A 14788-nucleotide genomic window follows, 5' to 3' on the forward strand; every position below is an offset into this window, starting at 1 on the left:
AATGAGTAAGTATGATAGCAGTCATTTTTTTCTTGATGTAACCAGTGAAAGTAATGGTATTTTGGGAACCAGAAAAATGTTCAAAATGTATTTGATTTCAGAAAAGATTAGGAAGAGGCCAAATTCTGTGAGTCATTTAGATTTTTCTCCACAGAACTAAATTAGAAAAGAGGATATTATGTAGGTAGTAAAGGCAAAAGAAATTTTCCCACTGGTATAGATGAAGTAGATGAGACGGTAACTAATATTTATCTCATACCTATTATTTGCCAGGGTCTTTACATTCATCATTGAAGTTTATTCTTTACAGAGCTCTCTACTACGGGTCCTCATTTTCTCATTTTAAACTTGGAAAGATTGGCTAACTTTTCCAGGGCCATGCAACTAGGAGCTAGGTCATTCTGCCCCCCTGCTATTGTTTGTTCAAACAGTGTATCATTTTTTCATTTTCTTTTTTACTTTTTCCTTCCTATTTACTTAGGGTCCTAGAGCAGAACAGTGATAGAGGGTGTTTTAAACCAGTTAATGAATTGTAAAAGTATTCCCTAAAAATCAGTAGTCGGTAGGGCATCCATGTTTCGGTCGCAGGGATTTGTGTTGCTGGTGGCAACGAGCACCATGTCTTCATATGCCAGACCACTAAGTATCTGAGGAAGGAAAGAGGGAGAAGGGAGGAGAGAGTTCCAATTCTTTTTCATAGGTCCACACACCACCTAGGGGGATTGTTGAGTTGTTATATAGGACATTCTGTAAACTCAGATTGTACTCATTTTGAAAAACTTTGCTGTACAGAAACCATGTTGTGACTATACTAAGGAGCTGAGCACACGTCCTAAGAGTTGTTTTCTTTGTCAGAATAGAGGCAGCATCTTTCATCTGAGGACTCACAGTTGTTGCCGTCCTTTATGGAATAAAACCAGAGGTCTCAGTATTGCAGACCCGTGGGCTGTCTTGTTCTGATGCTCCTCACAGGCCAGTGCAGATAACTGCATGTTTACTTTGGTGGGGACACATGTGAATGGAATTCATGGATGAGCTTCTACACACACCTGTCCGTGGCAGCATTTCTGGTCTATAGAAACAGAAGGAGAAAATGACTAAGCAGCTGAACATTTTGAGATAAACCACCATTCGAAATGTATAGTTTGATGATAATATTATAAGTTCCTCAAGTTTAATTTACATTTCTTTGAGCTTTCTTGCTTATTCAGTCTTAAGTCTGTGGGAGCTTGCTCTTAGGTTACTAATAATCAGATAAGAGTTCAGACCAGAGATAGTTTGTTGCTATGTTTAGAACTATATCCTGCCACATTTGAAGAGAGAATTTATTCAATGTATAACTATATTCTAGGAACCTTTTTGGCCAGGAAAAGTGAAGCAGCTTTATTTGTAGAACTTACACCTGTGTGTTATAGTAGCTGCTGTTTTCCCAACATTTCTAGATTTGGACAGAGAAGAAGAAGCAGTGTAGACAATATAAATCTTTTTTTTTAATCCTCACCCAAGAATATATTTTTATCTACTTTTTTAGAAAAAAGGGAGAGAGAGAGAGAGAGAGAGAGAAACATCAACATCAATCGGTTGCCTCCCATACTGGAGATTGAACACACAGCCTTTTGGTGTATGGGACCACACGCCAACCAATTGAGCCACCCAGCCAGGGCAAGTAATTCTTGAATTCTCACCTGACTCAACCAGCAATGACTTTCTCCTTTGGTCTTTGCAACCCTCTTTAGACAAAATACTATTTTAGTATTTCTTATAATGAAGCCAGTGCCCAAGGCATTTGTGTTTTTGTCTTATCTTTCCAACAAAACTATAAGCTTTTTGAGAGCAGCTACTATTTATAACTAACTTTTTATCTTAAGAAGATTCTAATATACAATAGATATTGAAGAAAAAAATATTTAATTGATATGTAAATGTATTTAAATAATTACTTTTTACTATTTTTGTAATATTTGCATTTGAATCATAGTGAAATTCTTGATCAGAACATGTGCTATGTGTATTGTATGTCTGTGTTGAAATCATAATGAGAAAAGCTATGTAAATTTTAGAATGGCCATTTTTTTCTCTAGACAGTACATTCATTCTGGAAACAGCTCAGTATTAAAACCAAATTTAAAGCTCAATTTAGGTCAGGCTATATATTCTTATGACTGATGACATATTGGGTGTGGAGTCTTAAAATGGTTTTACATACATTAACTCACCCAGGTTAGAAGTTAATCACTGAAACTAAGTGATTAGTTAAGTATTATTGTTATATTAGAGGACTAGCCCGTGATTGAAATCACACAAGGAGGCGCCCTGCCTCCCGTCTCCCGCCTCCCGCCTCCTGGCTCCCACCTTCTGCCTCCCGCTTCCTGCCTCCTGCTGCTGCGAGGAGGTGCCCCACCTCCTGCCTCTTTGTGCGGTCACCCGTGCACACCTTGCTGCACACGCAGCCTCCTGCTGATCGGTCGTTATGGCATAGTAGTTTTTTATTATATAGGATATAACATTTGCGTTTAGGTGAATCTAAATGTGTATATTACATCTATCTATCTACATATATATATTCACATATACAAACACACATATCTATCTACACTAACAATAAACAAATATATAAATTGACCATACCTTCAAAACATCCCACAGCCAATCAGGAGGGAATATGCAAATTAGCAGGACAAAGATGGTGGCAGCCACGGAGCAAGCCTGAGAGGTCAGGAGGCTTGGGTCTCCCCTGGCAATGGAGGAAGCCAACCTTCCCACCAGCCTGGGCTAGCCGAAGGAGGGGCCTGTGGGCGGTGGCCACAGAGCCAGCCTGAGTGTGCAGGAGGCTTGGGTCCTCTGGGCCGGCCACTGAGGGAGGGGCCTGAAAACAGCCATCAGCCCCTCACCCAGGCTGGCCAGGCACCCCAGCAGGGACCCCCACCCTGAAGGGGGTGTGGCCAGCCTGAAAACTGCCCTTAGCCCCGTGCATCAGGCCTCTATCTATACTAATAAAAGGGTAATATGCTAATTAGACTGGGAGACCTTCCAGGAAACCTTTTGGACATTCTTTTGGACAAAGCCACCGTGACAGGGCTGAGGTAGAGGCAGTTAGGGGCCAAGAGGGGAGGGCCGTTGGGGGTGATCAGGCCAGCGGGGGGGCAGTCAGTTGGGGGTGAGCAGGCCGACACAGGGGGCCAGTTGGGGGCGAGTAGGCCATCAGTGGGGGTCAGTTGGGGGTGATCAGGTTGGCGGGGGCGTAGTTGGGCGAGCAGGACAGTGGAGAGGAAAAGTGGGGGCGAGCAGGCTGGCAGGGGGGCAGTTGGGGGCGAGCAGGCTGGCAGGGGGGCAGTTGGGGGCGAGCAGGCTGGCAGGGGGGCAGTTGGGGGTGAACAGGCTGGCATGGGGGGGCAGTTGGGTGTGAGCAGGCAAGCAGGCAGAATAGTTAGGGAAAATCAGGCAGGCAGGCAGGTGAGCGATTAGGAGCCAGCAGTCCTGGATTGCGAGAGGGATGTCCGACTGCTGGTTTAGGTCCGATCCCACAGGGACAGACATCCCTCGAGGGATCCCAGATTGGAGAGGGTGCAGGCCGGGCTGAGGGACACTCCCCCATACATGAGTTTCATGCACCAGGCCACTAGTATATATATATAACCCTAATATGCAAATAAACCAAATGGTGGAACAACTGGCTGCTATAACATGCTCTGACCACCAGGGGGTGTGTGCAGAACATGGTGGGCATTGGCAGCAGGGGCAGAGTGTGGAACATGGTGGAAGTTGGCCATGGCCGGATGGTGGAACAGGTGAGCAGGGGGTGCCAGACCAAGGTGGGCGCTGGTCGCTGTCGTCAGGACGATCCTCTAATGGTTACTGAAAATTCTTTGCTCCCATGCACTGCGGTCCCGCCTGGCACTTGCACCCACTGGTGGTTCCGGCCCTGCGCACACCCACAGCTGGAGCCGGAGCCACTGCTTACTCCTGCTGCTGGCGCCTGGCACTGGCCCCAATCACTATGTGCCCTCAGTGGGTGCAAGGGGTGGCTGCTGGCCCTGATTGCCCTTGAGGGCTTCTCTGCCTCCCCCTGCTCCTGAGGGCCGATCAGGGCAGTAGCCACTGCTTGCACCATCTGACGGCGCCGGCCCCACTCTCACCTGCTGACCATGTGGAGAAATTAGGGCTAGCGCCAGCAGCAGGTGTGAGTGGGGCTAGTGCCGTCAGCATGTGGAAGCAGTGGTGGCAGAAGCAGGGATGCTGGCAGACAGGAGACCAGGGGCTGCAGCAGGTGGGGCCAGGTCAGGTTGTGGAGGATGGGCCGAGACCCGCTCCTATGCCTACCGCAGCCTCGCAGCCCACAGTTCCTTTTAAGGTGCACAAATTTGTGCACTGGGCCCCTAGTGTGTGTGTGTGTGTGTGTACACACACAGCGATACCAGGTAGCAGTGGCAGGCGCAGTGGGGCAGGGATGAACAGGAGTGGCGGGCAGTGTTGGACTGCTGGTTTTGGCCGATCCTCACAGGCCATGCCGAGGGACCCCACCAGTGCACAAATCCATGCACTGGGCCTCTAGTAAAATACAATTACAGAGCCTTGTATATGGGGCCAGGAAAACAGACAGCAGCCCCTAACTCTGCAGGAGGAGGAGAATAAGTTACATAAAACATGACATTTTAGTGATGTCTTTCAAAGTGGTAAGAATTTCCCAGGAGAATCATGGGGCAGGCACAACAGGCATAGGGAACAATATATGTCAAGGTGCCATTGTATTTCAAAACTTGGAAACTGTTTTTACCCTTGAATTGTTTAAGAGCACACCCACTCATTTCAGTGACTCTGAGTCAGTGACAACAGAAAAAAAACAAATCCCAGGTTGTGTAATTATTTAATGTTTATTGAACACTATCATACTCATCACTAAACTGAATCTTTTTAGACCCTACTTCCACCCACTGAGTACCTTCTAATTAATAAGACAACTGAGACAGGAATAAAAGCAGCATCTAATCGATCGGCAGCTGTCTTAAAAGGGCCTGTGGCCGTTCATATAGAGCAGTGATGGCGAACCTTTTGAGCTCGGCGTGTTAGCATTTTGAAAAACCCTAACTTAACTCTGGTGCCGTGCCACATATAGAAATTTTTTGATATTTGCAACCATAGTAAAACAAAGACTTATATTTTTCATACTTATTTTATATATTTAAATGCCATTTAACAAAGAAAAATCAACCAAAACAATGAGTTCGCATATCACCTCTGACACGCGTGTCATAGGTTCGCCATCACTGATGAGGCTTATAGATGCAGTGCTGCACTTTGAGGTGCTCTGGGGTCAAGTTGGCAGCAGGTTCGGATTTAGTTTGCTTCAGGCAGCTGAACTCAAGGTAGGGGGGCTGCCCATTCTGGTGCCTGGAAATTTTATGGTGGCCCAAGCATAGCCCCAATTGGGAAACCCGTGTGTGATCCAGATGTTTTCTAAGCTGTTGTCAATATGTGATTCATAAAAACTGTGAAATGTTGTAATACTAGATAATCAGAGGGAAACTTGATACAATTTGGGAAAGTTCAGCCAGAAATGTTGAGAATAAAATAAATATCTGTTCATGCAATTATAAAACCTTACTGATTGAAATCACTCTTTCCTATGAAAAATTGTTGGGAATAATCTCTAAGATTATTACAGGGCTATCATTAAAATTGTCAAAATTTTGTGCTTATGTAACACAGGACATATTAGTTTGAAATATTAATCTTTTTTTTAAAAAAAACAAAACACAGAGAATTCTATTTTATTAGTTGAAATAAGTCTAATCTTAACTGTATATGCCAAAAGAATTTTTTTCCAAGTCCCAGGTATAGTACTATTATGACATATTGTCTAGAATACAAAGAGTTCTAAAATGAAAGGTAATTATTTATTTTTGCTTTGATGGTTTACATTAGTGATTTTCACCAGTGTGCTGCAAGAATTTTTAAAACATGCAATACTTCTTTAGTCAGGGGCACTGATCTCTTTTTCCTTAAATTGTTAAACGGAAAAATGACAACAGCCAACATGACAATAGCCATCCATTATGAATGAATCAAAATGATACCTATTTTTTTTTATCAGATTGGCAAAAAAATACAATGTATTTTTGTTGTGCGTCAGAATTACAATAATTCGTGTATGTGTGCCATGAGATGAAAAAGGTTGAAAATCTCTGGTTTACATCATAGTGAATTAATAGCTTGCCCAATATAAGCATATTAAAAAATATATTTAATTTTAATTTTCAAATATTATTTTAAAAATAATATTTATATAAGAGACCGAGTAATAAATAAGGATTTTGGATGACTGAACTAATTTGTGTGCATTTTTCACTTATATTTTATTTCTACTCGTTTTGATTTTGATGTTAGATCTGTTTTCTTTCTCGTATTCCCTGTACTTACTCCTTACATTCACATTTTTGCTGAACACTGAGCTGCAGTTCTGAAGTTATAATATTCCTGTGAACTGGGGCAGGCTACTTAAGCGTGCTGAGCCACCACCGACTCATCGTTAAAATGGTGAAAATGGTGTTGGTCCTGACTCCCTTCCAGGGGTCCTGGAGGATCAAATGCTTTCTTGCTTACAAAAATGTCAAGCAACACACCGTTAAAGGGAGTACCATGTTGACTGTATATTTTAAAATTTATATTTGTTCGTATTATAAAGACAAGTTTGCCTTAGGTAACAGAAGTCTGGTACTGTCTTCGCAGGAAGAGGGAACTTACTCGGGAGGTCAGATATTTCCCTTGCAGTTTGCATTTGCATCTTTGTGCCTGCAAGTGTGGATGTGGGTGTTAACCTCCCCTCGCTCCCAAAGCTTCAACTCCGTTATCCTGGAGGTCACAATTCACAAAGCAGTGCAATTTCACATTCTTTCCTGTCTCCCTTCTCATGCTACAGGAAAGACTTAGGTGGCAGATGTGTTTAATGAGAATAACTCCCGAAATATTAACCACAGAGACTATACAGAGCTAGCTTTGGGATCTCCTTCTGAGAATTGATACCCACGCTTCCTTATTCTCTCTCTCTATTCCTTCCATCCATGGGCCTTTGGTCCAAATCCTTTTGCAATCAAGGTTTGTGGACATGTGAACTACATATGTACTTCAAGAGGAGTGTACAGTACTTTAAAATAGATGCTATTCCTTAATATGTAATTTGTGTATACCTGTGTTTGGAAAAGATACTATATAGTAACCAAGATGCAGGTACAGTTTAGAAATGTATCTCTGAGTAACAAGATTGTATTCCTCATTTCAGAACATGATGAGTGTGTCACAAATCAGCACAACTGTGATGAAAATGCTCTGTGCTTCAATACTGTCGGAGGACACAACTGTGTTTGCAAACCAGGCTATACGGGGAATGGAACCACGTGCAAAGGTAAAAGTTTCAATGCCAACACCTCTTCCTTTCGGCGTAATGTAAGCCACCTTTACCTCCCTCCACCCCTTCTCATCATGTTATCTGCCTCCTGTGCACTGTCCACACACATTGAGAACTTCGCAGTGTGGCTCATAGTCTTCTTCCTGGTTAACATCAGTGGTTAATGGGCCAAATGGTTCAACAACTTTGACTTAATGTTCCTTGACCTCAACCACAGTGATTTGATTTTCATCTCTATTCCTTGATCACATCCTGGACATTTTGTTGTCTGAACCCAAGTCCCTCTGCTTCCAGTTTGCCTACAACCCTTGAACTTCAATTTTTCTGACCCTTCATTTTCATTCTATTTACCGGTCTCCTTCTAGGTTAAGATTTTTTTTTTTTTTTTTAGTCCAAACATGACCATCTTTTTTTTCTTCTTCTTCTTCTTTTTTTTTTTTTTTTGGTAGCATCGTGTTCAACTGTGAAATATCTGTATTTTGAGTCAGTCTCACGGGTTTTCTTCTCTGCCTAATCTCTTGAGCTGTTGATAGTAATTAACTGGGAATTTTAGATCTCTATATTTTAGTTTCCCATTTTAGCTCCTTTGTCAATACCAATCAGTAATTCTTTTAAATGTCCTGTTGGGCTCAGATTTTCATTTCCATCAGTGGCTATTCCAGCTATAGTTCACCACCAAATGGCAATTCACTCTTTCACCAATGCCCTCTGTACCTTCATCAGATGAGCTTACCACCTACTTCATTATGGAAATAAAGGTTCTATTTTGGAACCTCCGCCAACTCCCATAGGATAAAGTCCATATTCATTATTATGTCATATAGATTTATTTTTGACTTGTCTAATTTAGGCATTTTAAGCTTCAAACTGTCCATTTTTTAAATGTAGTGTGTCCATCATCCTGGAGTTTATTAAAATTAATTTGCTACAACACTGTGTGTGTGTGTGTGTGTGTGTGTGTGTGTGTGTGTGTGTGTGTAGGAAGTAACAAAGGGTGGCTGTTAATGCAATGGCCTGTGAGCATGGGTCTTAAGACCTGATCTACAATAATACATGGGATGCAAATATGGATGGGCCAGAGGATTACTCTGGTTTGTGAAAGCCTATGGAAATCTTTGATTTAGAGCAAGCATGTCAAACTCAAAGGCTATCACAGGCCAAATAAACAAGGTTCAAGTTTCTGTGGGCCCCAAAAAACAAAAGCATCAATTTTCATAGAAATGTAGGTTTACTTTGATAGAGACATGCTGAATATGAAGGGCTGAAATAAATGAATAATCCTTAACATAAAATAATAGAGCATTTTAATAAAAATTAACATTTTTTCTTGAACATTAACTTACCAGACAATGGATAACTGCACAAATTAACAAGCGTAACGCAAATAAACCTATTTTTCTTGTTCTCCAAAAGCAAAATATTTCCTGTTTCACACACCAAACAAGTCAGTACAAGACTAATGATGTGGCAATTGGCTGCTAAAATATTCGCTGCTAGTATTAGTGGAGAGTAATGGTGGGCCTGCACATAAGGCGCGTATGGGAAATGAATGTAACACGATGATAGTAATCAGTCATTAGCAAATGTTGTAATTTGTTATTAATAATTATGTATATAACAGGATATTATAAAAATTAAGTTACAAACATTTTATTAAAAATGTTTCTTACATACCGTTACATTGGCTGGGCCGCAAAAATATTTGTTGCGGGCCACATGCGGCCCGCAGGTGGTGAGTTTGACATGCTTGATTCAGAGCATTGTGGAAAAGACCCTGTGAACGTAACAAGCTGGTCTAGTTCATCTGTGACAGATCTTGCCAGGCTGAGGGAACAGCCCCTGAGCCTCACAGAGACAACGAACTTGCTAAAGTGGCAGGGGGCTCAGTCTCATACATCTTGTTTTTCTCTCCTTCTTTGAAGGAAGCACATCTCCAAAGATCACCTTTACAATGTCGCAGACCTTGACTATTTTTTTATACTCACTTGCAAATCCACTCTAAGACAACAGGCTCTGCAGTGTCTTTGCCCGTGGTCCTGGACCCTGACCTATCCTTGGGATGGGGATGCAAGACTGCTTCTGAAGATCACTACAGCAAAGTCTTCTTACTCTTGGCTAATCCATCACCAGGACTGATTTAAACCTTTTTGAAAGCTGGGGCATCTCTCTAATACAGTGGTTCCCAACCTTCCTAATGCCAAGACCCTTTAATACAGTTCCTCATGTTGTGGTGACCCCCAACCATAAAATTATTTTCGTTGCTACTTCATAACTGTAATTTTGCTACTGTTATGAATCGTAATGTAAATATCTGATATGCAGGATGTATTTTCATTGTTACAAATTGAATATAATTAAAGCATAGTGATTAATCACAAAAACAGTATGTAATTATATATGTGTTTTCCAATGGTCTTAGGCGACCCCTGTGAAAGGGTTGTTCGACCCCCAAAGGGGTCGCGACCCACAGGTTGAGAACCACTGCTATAATATTTTGGCACTTTGGCCAGTGTGTGGAATGATCAGAGCCTCATAGGATTTAGTCATTTCCTATTTTCTTATTGTTTTCTCTAGACAGTGGTTTGCTCCTTAAGAAAACTACAGAGGATATTTTACGTTTGATTTCAAGCTGGATTATTATAATGATGTGAAATCCTAATTCTAATTCATTTGCTGTTGTGTAAAGTTACTGTTTTTTAAAAACAAAACAAAACAGAAAGTTCAGTATTTTATTTTACAGGTGAAATTTCTTAACACTAGAAAGAAGATTGTTTTAGAAATGGTGCTGTTTGGAAAATATTGTGTGAATCTGAAATTAGAATAGCATTTATAATTTGATGTCCACATCTCTAAGGAAATAAAGAAAAGTTGGATTTAGAGCATCTTGAACTACTTCTATCTAAAGTGCTAATGTCATGTATCTGAATTATTTTAGCATTTTGCAAAGATGGCTGTAGGAATGGAGGAGCTTGTATTGCTGCTAATGTGTGTGCCTGCCCACAAGGCTTCACCGGGCCCAGCTGTGAAACAGGTAAGAATATCATTCCATCTGCTAGAAAACGAATTTTTACACTAATGTACAAAGTAATCCATGAGGAAAATAATGTTTCGTGTGGGCTCTTAGAGCATGGAGCTATTAATAAGGAGCTGCTAGGAGGGAGGAGGGAGGAGGGAGGAGGGAGGAGGGAAGAGGGAAGAGGGAGGAGGCAGCGGGTTTCAGTGATGCATATTCACTAGGTAGTTCCCCAATCTGACTCTAAGGAGATTTTTCAGCTATTATAACTAGAAGCATATTAAACATTTTCAGCAAGATGTGTGCGATTGCCCAGGATTTTATACTTCACAATTTATTTTACTAATTTAGAGCTCATTTTTCCTGGTATCTATATAACTATATCAAAACATAGACTTCAAGCTCATGGCCAACTCACATCCTAGGATGCATTACCTTCTGCGTTCACATTTGAGAATTTTTAATAAATCTTTACCTAGCCCAATCAATATTCAGTTATTGCTTATTTACAAAATATTGAAAGTTTTCTACTCATTTAATCATTTCTCATTTAAGTCCATTCTACTTACTCTTTCTGGTGGGTACTAATACTAGAAACTTAAAAAAATATATTTTATTTTTTAAATTCTTTATTGTTTAAAGTATTACACATAGTATTACATATGTCTTCTTTTTCCCACATTGACCTCTCCCTGGACACCCCTCTTCCCCTGCACATACCCTCACCCTCCTAGTGTCTGTGTCCATTGTTTATGCTTATATGCATGCATACAAGCCCTTTGGCTGATCTCTGTCTCCCCACCCCTGTCCCTCCCCTGCCTTCCCTCTGAAGTTTGAGTCTGTTTGATGCTTCTCTGTCTCTGGATCATCAGTTTATGTTGTTCATTATATTCCACTAATGAGTGAGATCATGTGATATTTATTTTTCTCTGACTGACTTATTTCGCTTAGTATAACGCTCTCCAGGTCCATCCATGCTGTTACAAATGGTAAGAATTCCTTCTTTTTTACAGCATCATAGTATTTCATTGTGTAGATATACCACAGCTTTTTAATCCACTCATCTGCTGATGGGCACTTAGGCTGTTTCCAAATCTTAGCTATTGTATATTGTAAATTGTGCTGCTATGAACATAGGTGTAAATATATCCTTTCTGATTGGTGTTTCTTGGGATATATTTCTGGTGGGATTACTGGGTCAAATGGAAGTTCCATTTTTAATTTTTTGAGGAAATGCCATACTGTTTTCCACAGTGGCTGCACCAGTCTGCATTCCCTCCAGCAGTGCACTAGTGTTCCTTTTTCTCCACATCCTCGCCAGCATTTGTTGCTTGTCGATTTGTTGATGATAGCCATTCTGACAGGTGTGAGATGGTATCTTATTTTCGTTTTGATTTGCATCTCTTGGATGATTAGTGACTTTGAGCGTGTTTTCATATGTTTCTTGGCCTTCTATATGTCCACTTTAGAAAATGTCCATTTAAGTCCTTTGCCCATTTTTGATTGGATTGTTTATCTTCCTTTTGTTAGCATGTATGAGTTCCCTATAAATTTTGGAGATTAAGCCCTTATCAGATATAACATTGGCAAATATGTTCTCTCATGCAGTGGACTTTCTTGTTGTTTTGTTGGTTTCTTTTGCTGTGCAGAAGCTTTTTATTTTGATGTAGTCCCATTTATTTATTTTCTCCTTAGTTTCCATTGTCCTAGGAGCTGTATCGGTAAATATATTGCTACGACATAGGTCTGATATTTTGCTGCCTATGGATTCTTCTAAGGTTTTTATGATTTCCCGTCTTACATTTAAGTCCTTTATCCATTTTGAGTTTATTTTTGTGTATGGTGTAAGTTGGTGGTCTAGTTTAATTTTTTTGCATGTGTCTGTCCAATTTTCTCAATACCATTTATTGAAGAGACTGTCTTGACTCCATTGTATGCTCTTGACTCCTTTGTCAAATATTAATTGAGCGTAATGGCTTGGGTCGATTTCTGGGTTCTCTGTTCTGTTCCATTGGTCTATATGTCTGTTCTTGTGCCAGTACCAGGCAGTTTTGAGAAAAGTGGCTTTGTAATATAGCTATATTTCTGGTATTATGATCCCTCCAACTTTGTTCTTCTTTCTCAAGATTGCCTATGAATTTTTAGAGAGTTTGTTCTAGGTCTGTGAAATATGCCGTTAGTATTTTAATGGGGATTACATTAAATCAGTAGATTGCTTTGGATAGAATGGACGTTTTAATGATGTTGCTTCTACTAATAAATGAACACAGTAGATTCTTCCATTTGTTTATGTCTTCCTCTAGCTCTTTTTTCAGTGACCTATAGTTTTCCAAGTACAAGTCTTTTACCTCCTTAGTTAAGGTTATTCCTAGGTATCTTAATTTTTTTGGTGCATTGGTAAGTGGGATTGTTTGTTCTTTTGTTTGTTTGTTTGTTTGTTTCTCTTTCTGTGAGTTCATTATTGGTGTAAAAAAAAAGCCATAGATTTCTGGATGTTAATTTTGTATCCTGCTACATTGCTGAATTCATGTATTAAATCTAGTAGTTTTTTGATGAAGTCTTTAGGGTTTTCTATGTTAAAAATATATTTTAAAAAATACATGTAGTTTATATATAGCTTATGCCCAAGTAAGATGTTTCTTCAGTTGAAAATGCACCTTGAGAATAAAAAGAGTGTTTTGAGTAGGAGGTCCTAATGAAATCATGTTAATAGTAGTCTTGATTACTTTGGGTCAAGTGGGTCCAGCAGATGACCTCAGAAAGTCTGGTTATAATTCCCAGGAGAGAGCTGCTGCCAGCAGTGCCTGGTGGTTTCCATCTCAGGGCGCTTTCTACAAATCTGAGTGCCATAGAAGCAGTGCATGTTTTGCCTCAATCCTACTTGCAAAGTCATCAGGTTTAATAAAAACACCAATTGGTCAGGATGTGAGACAGAAAACGTTCCGCTCCATTTGGGAAGTGAGCATTTTGCTGAACAGGTACTGCCACTGTTCACAGAAGGATGCTCACAAGAGGGCTTGCATCACTAGATCATTTTTTTCTACAACTTCCTCTATGTCAGTGGTTCTCAACCTATGGGTCACGACCCCTTTGGGGGTCGAACAACCCTTTCTCAGGGGTCGCCTAAGACCATCGGAAGCGCCTAAGACCATTGGAAAACACATATATAATTACATATTGTTTTTGTGATTACTCACTATGCTTTAATTATGTTCAATTTGTAACAATGAAATTGGGGGTCACCACAACATGAGGAACTGTATTAAAGGGTTGCGGCATTAGGAAGGTTGAAAACCACCGCTCTATGTGGTGTTTTTCCAACTACAATTGGTTACAAAGGTTTCTAATAGAAAACACATAGTGACTACCCTTAATTCGTGGTACTCTTTTTTAAAGGGATCATGTCCTAAATCAGGCATTCCCAAGCTCATCGTGCATGTGAATCACCCATAGAGCTTGTTAACTTGTTTAAAACACAGATTTCTGCCTGACCAGTGTTGCACAGTGGTTGAGTATAGACCCATGAACCAGAAGATCTCTTGGCCTTTGATTCCAGGTCAGATCACAGGCCCAGTCCAAGCTTGATCCCCAATACAGGAGGCATCCAATCAATGATTTTCATCATTGATGTTTCTCGCTATCTCTACCTCTCCCTGAAATCAATAAAAAATAAATAAAATAAAATACAGATTTCCAGTAATTAACTATCACAGGATTTGCTAGATCAAAATCAGGTCCTTTCAATCCAATGTTTCTATAAGGTTTTTATCCTGTGATCTCCAGTAGTACACCCACACCAGGTACAGTGTGATCCTATGTATCAACCAGCACCTCTGGAGACCATGTTTCCTGAATACAGTATTTTGTACTGCTTCTGATGCACTGAAGTACTGACTTTTTCAGAGCATTTTATTCATGTGGAATTTTGAAATAAAGACTGTCTCTGAAAATCTGGGATGAATAATGGCCATGTCCAATTTCACATGTCATTCTTCCACTGGAAAAAAAATGTGATGAGATTATAAAAATCCGGAGTGATATAAAATTAATTTAAGTGATGTAATATTTAATGCCAGAGCTAAAAATAACCCAATAGAATATTTAGCTTTCTCTACTTAATTATCCTTGAACTTCCAATCTAAAAAAAAAAAAAAAAAGATGATTCCAGACTTATAGTAGCTATCTATAACAGCCTAGGGTTTTGAGGACAGACATGGGTTCATAATCTAGTTGTACATTTACTTTTATGTGGTCTTGGTCAAGTTACATAACTTCTCAGCATCTTATACTCTCTATGCATCAACTTATTCTTCACAAGTCTCCTCCAAGATAGATATTTTCTCCATTTACAAATGAGAATATTGGGTTCAGAA

The 14788-nt window shown here is 40.2% G+C and overlaps 1 protein-coding gene across 2 annotated transcripts in view; it reads left to right on the top strand.

Annotated features, from left to right (window-relative positions):
* The window catches only part of NELL2 (neural EGFL like 2), a 327688-nt gene that overhangs the window by 228795 nt on the left and 84105 nt on the right, over positions 1–14788 (top strand). For both annotated transcript variants that reach the window (XM_081083919.1, XM_081083918.1), the window contains exons 15-16: positions 7277–7399; positions 10338–10433. In XM_081083919.1, coding sequence (XP_080940045.1) covers positions 7277–7399; positions 10338–10433 — 219 coding nt within the window. The remainder of the gene's footprint in view (positions 1–7276; positions 7400–10337; positions 10434–14788) is intronic.

Source organism: Myotis nattereri (genome assembly GCF_964212035.1).
Source record: "Myotis nattereri genome assembly, chromosome: 2".
Classification (NCBI taxonomy): Eukaryota; Metazoa; Chordata; class Mammalia; order Chiroptera; family Vespertilionidae; genus Myotis; species Myotis nattereri.